Below are 14,086 nucleotides of genomic sequence, written 5' to 3' on the forward strand. Positions count from 1 at the left end.
TGCTCACAGACTGAAACACTGCTTATAAACAGAAATTACCATACTCCGATTTACTCGCAAACCGAGGTAGCCTATAACTGTATCTCATACTACCCAAAGCGATATGTCAATCACCAGTTTATCGTTCAAATTATCACAAACAGTGATAACATTCTTGTTTGATTCTAAAAATGTAACATTAATACCAAATTCATTAATGTAAAGTGTGAAATCTTTAAAAGGGCCAAAGGCACACTAATTAAATTGTAAATATGTAATCAAATTATCTACAAAATGAAGTGACAATATTATACAAGGCGCATAAAAAACTGATCTTTCATGTTAAGTCCAAAAACAGATATTGTAACACAAGAGAATAAATCGTTAAGCCTTCTCCTAAGTCTAAAGGAACACTTGTCAAATATTATAGGGACACATCTACCATGAGTAAAATGAGATGAAGCTGCATTAACCTCTACAGTTTTAGACCATTAAGCTCTCAAAAGTAAGTTAAATTTCGTTACTGCATATGTGCATTGTTTATATACTTGCAAAGATTTAGGAGTTACTGTGGAAAAGACAAAAAAAATTAGTATATAGAAAATTAAGGATAAACAGCAGAATAAATTTCATTAATCATAGCCAAAAGTTTGGTTTTGACAATAGAGGAATTTCCTGATATTCAAAATAGAAGTAAAAATACAACATTGTTCTAGCCTTAAACAGGAAAGTCTAGAGACAACACAGCACCTCCCTTCATATATATAGGCTTATGTTCCTTTATATCTAATACAAAAATGTATTAAAATTGTGTTTATTTACAGCTTAGCAACAACGAATAGTTCACATATCGGTCAGGTCATTAACCTTAACAAATAAATATAAACATCAAAAAACAATTAAATACAAACCAATTTAATTACTAATTCATTTAATTTTCAAAACAAACAATTTACATCCACAGAAGCATTTCCTGCAGTATTATATCACACTAATTTTAAAAACTGATTTTACGATGGAACCATTTTCTATGTGCATAAAAACATCAACAGTTCTAGTCGCATTTGTCACACAGAGAGTACATTGTGTTTTCTTTTTTAATAGGAAGAATCATTACCTTTTCTCTCTATAAGAATGAAGAGATTGATACAATATGTCACACATGACACTTGGAAGGCTGCTTAGCCCAGAAAATAATCTACGATAGCCTTGGCTTCTTGACTATGATATCTTTGCTTAACAAATACCTGAGTCTCTGAGGGCTTGAGTTGATGATACCTTTTTAGTTAGAAGAGTAATATTTCTACTATAGACTGTGATACAATATTCAAATACCTATACATCTTTTCATGATTTTTAAATGTGTAACTCTATGTATCAAAATTCTATACTTGTAGTTTTATATACAATCACCCTCTCATTAATATAAATCTTGGGGTGGTTCTACTTTGATTTTAATCAAATCTAACTATTGGTTTGCATCAGCATCATTAACTAGAACCAAAAGCAAATCAATCTGGTTCATTAACATACCACAAATACTTAATACTCTTTTCCTCTTGATGAATTATAACTTTTATGTTTTTTGTTTAAATGAAGTGATCCCCTTCTTAGATTTGGATGATGGAATTAAAACATGAAAGAAAATAACAATCGCATCTGAACAATAATTTGCTTGTAGCATTTATCATCTCTCCAAACCTATATACATTACCGACAACCATCTCCTATATAGATGGAAGTAGAAGTGGTGGTGGTATTAGTAAAATAGTAAAACAATAATAACTACAAATATAATTAGCAACTAGACCAAAGATGCCAGCTTTCAAGGCATCCATAAGTTCTAACATTAATTTGCCTATGAATTGACATGAAATCAACATTGTCATTTGGCCTTTTGTACACAGACTGTAAACAAACAATTTCTTAAAGCATTCTGGAAAAAAAAATGTTTTAGCCTATAGATAAAGTTTATAAACCACACCCATCGATTTATAATTGGTTTGATTTCCATTCCAATAAAGATTATAGCCACAAAAATATCAAACTCAACGACAATTAATTTCTAAATATTCCTAGTGATTATAACGTACTAATCCCATACACCTATGTTAAATAATTTGGCACAAAATAGGACTGAATGTCTCTTTTCCCTTACATAATATAAAACAACAAACATGAAGCTAAATAAGAAAGGAAATAACTTGACAACATTAAAAATGTACAGTACTAAACTCACCATAATGTGTCAATAATGTGTCAAAGCCAGTTGAAGTCTGCTACAATTCCAACCTTTTCTCTCCTTTCAGTTTGTAAAGATGTTTATCATCACCGTCAAGAGCAACCAGTTCTGATGTCAGTAGGGGGTGAGAACAAACAGGGTTTGTGGGTGATACAGACCAGATGGACAGTGGGGGAGTAACCACTCCCCTGGACATAGAGACGCATGAAGAGATTTTTGTGCCACTACTGAAGGTTTGGTCACAATTGAGTGTGCTGGCATGAGGGCAGTGGATAAAAGATGGCCCGGAGGAATAAGTTTGGAGAAAGAGGAAATTATCTCCTGCCTAGAGTCCCTTTTCTTCTCCAAAATATCTTTGCTGATACAACGGAGCCCAGACACTAGATATTTTAGTGCCATCGGTGGAAGTGTTAGTATTGAGTTTGGAAAAAATGGCCATCAACTCAGAAAGTCCTTTAGTATTTCAATATTTTTTATCAGTCCATAGAATTTGATATATTGAAATATGAAGCAGTTCTCCTAGAAGTGGTAGGATCAGGTTTTTTGTGGAATAAATAGCATCCTAAACCAACCCAAAAATGTCTTATGCCCTAAGGGAATCTCCCAACTAAGGGGACACCGATGAAATTATAGATGCATTCAGTCTATATCTCCTTCCATTCAGAACTCATTGTTGAATGCTACAGGTCATCCAAAGAGCCTACAATGTAGTTTATCTCAATCTTATTGAGAGGTTCTTCCAAAACTCCATCATCCAATCAGGGAACAGGATCATCAGTCTGTATTTCCAGACATTCATAATTCATTGTTGAAAGCTACAGGTCATCCCAAAACTCTACAAAGTAGTTTATCTCAATCTTATTGAGAGGTTCTTCCAAAACTCCATCATCCAATCAGGGAACAGGATCATCAGTCTGTATTTCCAGACATTCATAATTCATTGTTGAAAGCTACAGGTCATCCCAAAACTCTACAAAGTAGTTTATCTCAATCTTATTGAGAGGTTCTTCCAAAACTCCATCATCCAATCAAGGAACGGGATCATCATCTTCATTGTCGGCAGCTGGTAATAAGCATTGAGATTTGAGTTGTCTTGCTACACACTCAGGATGAGATAAGTGGTATGGTAAGACAAACAAAACACAAAAAAAGGTTTCTAATCAATACAGTATGTTCTAGAATGACTGAAGCATTCTCAACGATGGTAAAAATCAATTGAAAATAGATTCTATTTAGCATATTTCTCAAAGGCTGTCGTCTAATATGTTATTAATGTTAATGACTTCAGTTATCCACGTTATGGAGCTGAACTTCCAGATTACAAGAAGCTGCTCCTTGAAAAAGCCCTTGAGTGTTCTTGGAGTCTCTGATTGGCAAAAAGTCTGGTTAAGCTAACAATAACAACAGATACTGCAAATAAAAAATATTCAAGCACGAAATCTCCTTATGTATTAGAAGGAAACGCAAAGGTACCACAGGCCTTGGCTGTCTTAAATGCCAGGATAATCTGCTCATCTTCACCAAATGCAGTTTTTCTAGATTCCCCTCCATCACCAATTCATTGTTTCATGATTCCCAGAAACTATTTACATATTTTCTCATCTGCACTAAAAACTATACCTGATGTTATAAAAAATCAAACATTTGCTTTTGAGCATCAATGGCTTAAAATTGTGGTACCAATTATAATAAAATCCTCCAACATATCTTTGAGACCTAAACTCATAACAACATCACACATCTTAGTGATGCTCACTGTTGTCTTAGATGACACAGCCTACCCCCAATGCAACCAATGGGATTGACTGGACAAAGTCTTACACCTCGGCAATATTATTGATGCTGTCCTTCTTACCTTTAATGCATACTTGTACCAAACTTCCCTTTACAACAGTTCTTGCACATTTTCTTTGACTTAGCATTTGAATCTCACTTACTCAACTATGCTTGGCAGAAAATTTCCTCAGGACAATTACATAGAACACACTTAAATACAATCACACAAACTTATTACATTCTTAAATCAACCCATGCAATCGTACGACTTGCAATCAGTTGTTGACTAACAACAAAACAGTATTTTTTGTGCAACACTCAAGAGTCACAACATGACTTTGCAGTCTACTGACTGCATTTGTCAAAAATCAAGCAATTACTGAAGATTTGTAGTGAATCGCGAGGAATAAAAATTCTAGATTATCAATTACTATTAGACCAAAATATATACAATACCTGTATAAGCAAAATATTCATAAATCAAACTACTGTACTGTAATGTAATTCCATAACCTCAACACTTGAAAAGAACATACCAGTATTGAATTTCTTATAGAACTATTTCAGAGAATAATTAATTAATCACCATAACATAAACTACCATTTATCCATGGCAGCTGCTGAAAACACTGTAGAAAGAGCCAATTGTCTTATATATACATATTTTGCAGATAGTAATTTGAATTCATAGCTAACATTTCAAAGATAATGCAATTTTTTAGCAAATATATTACAAATAGTTCAGTCTTAAACAGTGTAGTTTGATGCTTCCACCCACTTTAATAAAAAATTACATTGCCCATTACTTCTCATAGAAAACAGTATAAACTTTGAAATTTTTACAATTCAAAGTACAGTTCTTTACCACTTTTACCCTTAATTCATAACTCTACAATCATATCTTAAATATGCATTTCAATTATTTTACATCCGTTATTGTGACCAGCTTAAGGTAGTATATCAAGTTTTGAATGAAAATTTTAATACATTTAACAGCAATCCTCAAGACTACACATCTTATAATGTAGCTTCCTTCCACCCTAGACAGGCTTTCGATAAAATTTTATCGGCTTCCTATACATTTAAGAGATCATGACTAGTTAAACAAAATAATTAACTACTGGAGCCAGCTATTCTTACTTCAGTTTATGAAGAGCATTACATGAATACCATGAAACACTTCATTCCTTCAGGTATAATTTTGTCAACTAAATTATTTTGATAGCAATATAGATACCAATACGTTGAATTATGTTTTCATCCACATTTTTCTCTGGTTGTGTTTTTGTGTGCATTTACAACAAAATATCAGAAATAGAAGTGCAGAATTGGACGAAACATTGACTTGTGCAAAAGGCGTGAATAAGGTGATCTTCTTTTGGGGAGAAATCTGCACACAGTTGCCAATTGGTGTCCACATAGACCATCCCTTATATATGATGAATCTATTTTCAGTGGTTTAATTGCTTCATAATCACTACGTATATATTGGTTGAGCATTTTCAAGTTTCGTGTTTTATTTCTATTCACTTTTCAGTGGCTATGGCAGAGGTATGTTCTCCAATGACTGCACTCATCTCCCATATGTTATAATTTCATACCTTTATCATAACTTCATTACTCCAATTCATCCGTAGCGTACTACACTTTACTTCTCCTGCGCCTGGTTTCCTCTTTATTTTGAAAAATGGGCATTCAACTCTATGTATGATGTGCTCTTTAGTCATCTTACATGACTTACAACAAATTTTGAATGATAACGAAACATGATCTATATTGTTTAGTACACTCTTTAGGTTTTCTTTGGTACATATTTCTCATCAGTGATTTAGTTCTGATATGAACGCTCCTTTTGTTTCAAACCCTGTTTTGTGTTTGAAGTTTTCGCTCTTCATAATCTAAGTACTATATTCCACTTATGTCCTATACAGTAGCTATTTTGTCACAATTTTTTTTCACCATATGACTAGTGAGAATCTTTTATGTTTGTATAAAACAGATTACCAAGTTGTTAGGTAAGAGAGAACAAGTTTAACAAATCTGTTAAAATGAGTGAACTACAGAAAACAAAACCTCTAGTTGTGAAAAAAAAGGTAAATGAGTGAGACTAGTAAAGCTTCCCTTCTCAAAAGAGATTTCCGTAAAACTATGCCTCAAAATATCCTACAACCATTTGTACCAACCTGTCCTAGAGCCCCACGTGCTGTGATTATCAGTAACAGCACAGGTTCTCAAGAGGTTTTGCACTATTATGTTATCCAAGCACAAAACACAATAATCAAGCAAATGATTATAGCAACACAGTCTCAAAGAGGAATTCAATCACAAAAGATTAATACATAGGCATCCAAGGATGGTCTTGCCTGGGAGTTGGTTCAGGGGAAAAATAACCAAATATCACAGCAGTTATCAGACCATTTCTTGAACGATCTCGATCAAAAGTAAATGTACACTCATTAACAGTAACATATGGAATAATGATATGTACTGGATACCGTCCTAATTTGTTCAATACTACACCAATTCTATAAACTTTATTTGGTACTATATAGACTGGTCTATTAAACATGACCTCCACAGAACTACTATACGGTACACGTGCAGTAAAATGGGTATATGTTATTCGACATCCATCAGAGTCTTGCAAAAATGCATAAATAAGTTCAGAATAACATTCATGAGTCTCCTGTGGAGGTGGTTGTGGTTGTTCTGGCAAATTTTGTTGCAAATACTGGGTTGGCATTTCGACACCATATATACACACATCTCTATCCACTGAAAATGAAAGCATACAATCAAGTAATTGTTCATTGACTAAAATACCTGCTAAAATATCCCCGGCACACACACATCGTAACTGCACATTCTGACCAACAGCACTGCTTCTGGAACTTGAAGGAGCTGTTGCTGGAGGTGCAGAAACTTGAACTTTTATTCTTCGCTTCAGGATTTGGCAGAAGGGCGAAGGAATTGGTGCTACACCAGGGGATGAAATGTTCATCAAGAGACTAAAGCTCTCCTCCTGAACCAGAAGGCCAGATAAAGCAGGACCGTTTGTAAATTCTGTAGGACTCATTGTCAAGAACCTGTAATATAATGCAATGTGTTATGCCTTCTCAGTAACACCTCTCAACAAAATCAGCATTTTTTCAATAATCTATAATTTCCATACTTACCTTCAAATAGTAAAATACATATATAGTACTATTAATTCTTTAGTGCCAACTTCACTACCCCAGAATGGACAAGAAAGAGAAACGATCCAATTTCTCTCTCACTGCCACCCAACTGCGCTGTACCCAAAAAGAAGCGGAGGATGTCCACAAAGAACGTGATTCAGATTAAGTTGTGACATCTAACCTAACGTATCACCTAAATTAAAGCGTGGAGGAGGGCAGGATACTATCAATACGCAAAGTCAAGTATTAGAAATTATAGATTTTAGTTTTAAAATCTTGTTTACTTTCATGAATCTTACTTTTGAATAGTAAAATACTGAATTATACACTTCTCAGGTAGAGGGAAGGTGATCCTCAAAACTTCTTCATCATCTCCTCCTACGGCTATTGATGCAAAGGGCCTCGGTTAGATTTCGCCCATCGTCTCTATCTTGAGCTTTTAAATCAATACTTTGCCATTCATCACATCTACTTCACACTTCATAGTCCTCAGCCATGTAGGCCTGAGTCTTCCAACTCTTCTAGTGCCTTGTGGAGCCCAGTTGAAAGTTTGGTGAACTAATCTCTCTTAAGGAGTGCGAAGAGCTTTTATTCTATTACCTTTAAAAATGATATTTTAATTATGAAATAAATTTTTGAATATACTTACCCGGTGAATATATAGCTGCAACTCTGTTGCTCGACAGACAAACTGTACAGAAAAAACTCGCCAGCGATCGCTATACAGGTTGCGGGTGTGCCCAACAGTCGGCCAGATACCAAGCTCTATGTAAACAAAGACTCAATTTTCTCCTCGTCCCACTGCGTCTCTATTGGGGAGGAAGGGAGGGTCATTTAATTTATATATTCACCGGGTAAGTATATTCAAAAATTTATTTTATAATTAAAATATCATTTTTAAATATTTAACTTAGCCGGTGAATATATAGCTGATTCACACCCAGGATGGTGGGTAGAGACCAGTAATATATGTTTACATTTTATGAGCTAAGAGTTTTTATTTCATTTTAGAAGTTATCAAAATAACAAAAACAAAATAAACAGGTACCTGGTAAGGAAGTCGACTTGAACGATTACTCTGCCTTATAAGTACGTCTTCCTTACGGAGCCTCGCGATCCTCTTAGGATGCTGATCGACCCCTAGGAGCTGAAGTATCAAGGGTTGCAACCCATACAACAGGACCTCATCAAACCCCTAATCTAGGCGCTCTCAAGAAATGACTTTGACCACCCGCCAAATCAACCAGGATGCGAAAGGCTTCTTAGCTTTCCGGACAACCCATAAAAAACAACATTTCAAGAGACAGATTAAAAGGATATGGAATTAGGGAATTGTAGTGGTTGAGCCCTCACCCACTACTGCACTCGCTGCTACGAATGGTCCCAGTGTGTAGCAGTTCTCGTAAAGAGACTGGACATCTTTCAAGTGAAATGACGCGAACACTGACTTGCTTCTCCAATAGGTTGCGTCCATTATACTTTGCAGAGATATATTTTGCTTAAAGGCCACGGAAGTTGTTACAGCTCTAACTTCGTGCGTCCTCACCTTAAGCAAAGTTCGGTCTTCCTCACTCAGATGTGAATGAGCTTCTCGTATTAACAATCTGATAAAGTCTGACCAAGCATTCTTTGACATAGGCAAGGATGGTTTCTTAACTGAACACCATAAAGCTTCAGATTGGCCTCGTAAAGGTTTAGTACGCTTTAAATAGAACTTAAGAGCTCTAACAGGGCATAAGACTCTTTCTAGTTCATTGCCTACGATCTCCGATAAGCTGGGAATATCGAAAGATTTAGGCCAAGGCCGAGAAGGCAGCTCATTTTTGGCTAGAAAACCAAGTTGCAGCGAACAAGTGGCTTTTTCCGACGAAAATCCGATGTTCTTGCTGAAGGCATGAATCTCACTGACTCTTTTAGCCGAGGCTAAGCATACCAGGAAAAGAGTCTTAAGAGTGAGATCTTTCAGGGAGGCTGATTGTAACGGCTCCAACCTGTCTGACATGAGGAATCTTAGTACCACGTCTAAATTCCATCCAGGGGTAGCCAAACGACACTCCTTGGTGGTCTCAAAAGACTTAAGGAGGTCTTGCAGATCTTTATGTTTGGAAAGATCTAAGCCTCTATGCCGGAAGACCGATGCCAACATGCTTCTGTAGCCCTTGATAGTGGGAGCTGAAAGGGATCGTCCTTTTCTCAGGTACTGTATAAGAGAAAAACAGCTATTTGAGCTACAGAGGTACTGGTCGAGGATACAGAAACTGACTTGCACCAGTCTCGGAAGACTTCCCACTTCGATTGGTAGACTCTAATGGAAGACGCTCTCCTTGCTCTAGCAATCGCACTGGCTGCCTCCTTCGAAAAGCCTCTAGCTCTCGAGAGTCTTTCGATAGTCTGAAGGCAGTCAGACGAAGAGCGTGGAGGCTTTGGAGTACCTTCTTTACGTGTGGCTGATGTAGAAGGTCTACCCTTCGAGGAAGACTTCTGGGAACGTCTACTAACCATCGAAGTATCTCGGTGAACCATTCTCTCGCGGGCCAGAGGGAAGCAACTAACGTCAACCTTGTCCCTTCGTGAGAGGCGAACTTCTGCAGTACCTTGTTGACAATCTTGAACGGTGGGAATGCGTAGAGATCCAGATGTGACCAATCTAGGAGGAAAGCATCTATATGTATTGCTGCTGGGTCCGGGACTGGAGAGCAATAGATTGGAAGCCTCTTGGTCAGCGAGGTTGCAAAGAGATCTATGGATGGTTTACCCAAAGTGGCCCAAAGTCTCTTGCACACATCCTTGTGGAGGGTCCATTCGGTTGGAATTACTTGCCCTTTCCGACTGAGACAATCTGCTATGACGTTCAAGTCGCCTTGGATGTACCTCGTTACTAGGGAGATGTCTTGACCTTTTGACCAGATGAGCAGGTCCCTTGCGATCTCGTACAATGTCAGTGAGTGGGTACCTCCTTGTTTGGAGATGTACGCCAAGGCCGTGGTGTTGTCCGAGTTTACTTCCACCACTTTGCCTCGAAGGAGAGACTTGAAGCTTTTCAAGGCCAGATGTACTGCCAACAGCTCCTTGCAGTTGATATGCATGCTCCTCTGACTCGAGTTCCACAGTCCTGAGCATTCCCGACCGTCTAGTGTCGCGCCCCAGCCCACGTCCAATGCGTCCGAGAAGAGAACGTGGTTGGGAGTCTGAACAGCCAGGGGAAGACCCTCTCTTAGGTTGATATTGTCCTTCCACCAAGTCAGACAAGACTTTATCTTTTCGGAAATCGGGATCGAGACCGCTTCTAGCGTCTTGTCCTTTTTCCAGTGAAAAGCTAGATGGTATTGAAGAGGACGGAGGAGTAGTCTTCCTAGTGACACAAATTGTTCCACGGATGACAGCGTCCCTACCAGACTCATCCACAGCCTGACTGAGCAGCGTTCCTTCTTCAGCATCTTCTGGATGGATAGCAGGGCTTGATCTATTCTGGGGGCTGATCGTCTTGTTGTTCAGCAACGTCCTCATCAGAGGGTTACTCATCCGAAAACTGATGAGGAAACGGCAACGGAGTGGGCAACGTCTGGCTCGCTGAGTCCGGTCGCACTGGTGGATGCGTGACGGAGCCGGACGCAACATCATGGAACTGCTGCACAGTCTGTGAACTGTCAACAACCATGGGTGCGCGAGGAAGCACAGCGTCCACCCGAGACTGTCTAGACCGTCTGGGTTGTGCAGTCAACACCATACCGGGTTGCTGAGGTTGACGCACTGCGTCAAAACAAGTCACCTCTGCTGGTTGTTGAACGTCCTGAACGTCAACAACCACCACCGAGCGTCGCTTAACGTCAACGTGCGGCTGGCAACCCACACTGGGTCGCATCGGTGGAGGAACCACCTCAACTGGCAGACGCGAGAAGGTTACCTCAGCGTCAACAGGACGCACAACCGACCGGTTGGAAGGTTGTTGGCCAGAAGGTTCGGCAGCAACCTTCTCCGCATTAAAGTCCTCTATCAAGGACGCAAGCTTGGACTGCATGTCTTGCAGCAAAGCCCATTTAGGGTCTACGGGAGCAGGTGCGGAAACAGACGGGGTTAGCGACTGAGGCGGTACCGCTTTCCATCCCTGAAAGCCTTGTTTATGCATGACATAATTGTACAGCAAAACTTCAAAGGCTCAAAAACAGCTGTGAAGTTGACCTGTAAAAAACTTGGAGCGTCTCCTGGCTAGGCGCCAGGGAGAGTCTACGAGATTTGAGAAGTCTATCTGGGCAGAGGCATGAACTCCCAAGCCGAGAACTTCTCTCGTGTCATATCAGACTCTCGCTCTATAAGCCAGTTTAAAAGAAGGGAAAGCAAAGGCTGTATCCCCCAAACTCCTCCTGGTGATAAACCAGTCGCCTAGCCAACGTAAAGCTCTCTAGGAGAGCGAGAGAGCACTAGCTTAAAAACAACGGCTTCGAAGTAGCTAGGCCTAGTGTAAGCTCTGACGTTTAGGCGAACGAGGAGCAGCAGTTACAAAAAGATCCGGAAAAAGATCCTTAAAAAAAAATCATCATGATTTAATTAAAGTCCATAGAGGGCTAAGCAGCTTTAGGCTCCTCTCCATCTGACAGAGTCCTCAAGGGAATATCAGTAGGAGGGGGAACAGCAACTTCCTCATCTACAGGAACCTTGTCCGATAAAAGCTGAGTCTCAAGCAAGGGAGAGACCTACCGTGGTGGCAATGCTTTACAAGCAGAGTCCACACTCACTGGTGCATTAGTAGCGGACCAGGACGCAATGTCATGTAACTGCTTGACAGTCTGTGAACTGTCAACAACTGAACTGTCAACCACAACAGGTGCGTGAGGTGCGTCCACTCGAGACTGCTTTGACTGCCTAGACTGAGCAGTCAAAACAACTCTAGAATGACGAGGTTTACGCACAGCGTCAAAACAAGTCAACTCCGATTGTTAGCGAACGTCTTGAACGTCAACAGGAGCATCAGCAAGTGGCCTAATGTCCAAATGCGGCTGAAAATCCACACGAGACCGCATCGAGTGTGGTTCTAAACAACCTGACTGACGTGACTTAGCTACGCCAACGTCAACAGGAAGCACAAAGGAACGTTAGGTTGGCTGAAAGCCAGGATATCGATGAGATAAACGGCTAGACTCAACGGACTAATCGGCAGAAAAGTCTTCCATAAGGGAGGCAAGCATATTCTGCATGTCTTGCCATACAACCCATTAAGGATCAACGGAAATGGTTGTGGTAAGAGACGAGGGTAACGTCTGTGACCGCAACACTTTGCCAACAAAAAAGACTCTCGGAGTCTGTGTTACGCTTTTGTTAGGCGGCGAGCAGTTATCCGATGACTGCATAGGGTCAGAGCTGTCCTAATGGTTGTAACCAGGACGCTGGACCTGTCCTGAAAGGACTGACTTTCGCTTAAGGGCTTCGAAACCTTGTGACAGGTTTCTTATGCGAAAAGCCTTCGGATGACGAGGAGAAAAAACGTCTCTCTCGTCTTATGGTAGGGGAGATCTTGGTAAGATACACCCGATACCATAGAGGGAAACGTCTGTTCGTTGATCAAGGCCTCTCGAACCCATAAGTCGTTCGACATTACTTCTCCCCTCTTTGGGAGCTTGCAAGAGGTCCCGGACTAGGTGAACGACAGGCACGAACAGACGAACCCTCGGACGCAACACTGTAACACTTTGCGCAATATCACTTTATCACTTCGATTTTCTGTTTTGCACTTATTTCACTGAAATCGAAACTTTTACTGATTTCTACCTGAAACACGCAATTCTACCCTTCATTAAAAGGTAGTAATTGCGAAATCAGTCGTATAATGCAAGCTCATTAATACCAGCAAAAAACAGAAAACATATTTTAAGATAAAAAAAAAAAAAAAAAAAAAAAATTCAGTGGCTGGGGAAGAGACTAAACACTAGTTCATATAAACTAAGTTTTCAATCTCTCACCGCACATAGCCTGGGGACGAGAATAAAAAACTAAAAACGTTTTATCCTTTCTCCCCGTACAGAGACTAGGGACGAGAGTAACTCGAGAACAACGTTACCCGCCTGAACGGAACGTTTTCTCTCCTCTCTCTCCCTCCGTCTCTATCTCTCTCTCTCTCTTGATTTCGCACCTAAGAGAAGAGCCCATTACATTTCGTCAAAAAAAACATGTTATTTGACCAAAGGAAAAAACTGAAAGGTTTTTCAATTAAAAAGTTCCTTTAAAAAAGAATTTAAAACATTTAAGCTTTGAAAGAATAATGAACAAAACGTCAGAATCGATTTACTCTTACTGCAAAGTGAAACCGTGATACTCTCTCTCTCTATCGTAACGATAGAGCGCAAACTGCATAGTATAAATAAACTAAACGTTAGTTCATCTTTGAAAACAGTACGAAGACTATTCAAAGAAATTCTTTCATAAAATATTTATTAAAAATATTCATTTAAAAGGTTTTAAATCATTATCTCTTTAAAAGCTATTTACGATTGCAAAGGGCTCAACGTTGTTTAACTTCGGTTTCCAAGTTAGGACCGCCTACTCTCAGGAAAGGTCGCATATAAACAAAACATTAAAATTTATTTATATATGTTTATAATAAATGGAAGGTTAATCGAAGAGGCCTAATAAAGGCGGAGAGATATAAAATATATAGAGGAAAATCTATAATTAATTTATAACGTGATAAGATAATTACTAAAAACCTAAACACACTTCCGTCTAAGGGAAGGGTCGGCCATTTAAAAGTGAAAGAAAGTCCATACTCTCTTTGTCACCATAATTAAATCTATCCAAAACGAGTTCAAGATTTAAGATGAAGATAAAACACCTGCACTGCGAAACCTCAAACCAGAATATAGTACTTCACCAAAGATGATGGGAAAAACTCCAGGTTTCAACAGCGAGTAAAGTACGT

General features: G+C 39.0%; 1 protein-coding gene across 1 annotated transcript in view; it reads right to left on the minus strand.

Moving 5' to 3' along the window:
* Positions 1 to 240: 240 nt before the first annotated feature.
* LOC137652140 (BTB/POZ domain-containing protein 2-like) overlaps positions 241 to 14,086 on the minus strand; it is a 42,459-nt gene continuing 28,613 nt past the window's right edge. Inside the window, exon 7 of the mRNA XM_068385338.1 lies at positions 241 to 7,083. Coding sequence (XP_068241439.1) covers positions 6,330 to 7,083 — 754 coding nt within the window. The 3' untranslated portion in view covers positions 241 to 6,329. The remainder of the gene's footprint in view (positions 7,084 to 14,086) is intronic.

Source organism: Palaemon carinicauda, chromosome 13 (genome assembly GCF_036898095.1).
Source record: "Palaemon carinicauda isolate YSFRI2023 chromosome 13, ASM3689809v2, whole genome shotgun sequence".
In the NCBI taxonomy this organism is placed as follows: domain Eukaryota; kingdom Metazoa; phylum Arthropoda; class Malacostraca; order Decapoda; family Palaemonidae; genus Palaemon; species Palaemon carinicauda.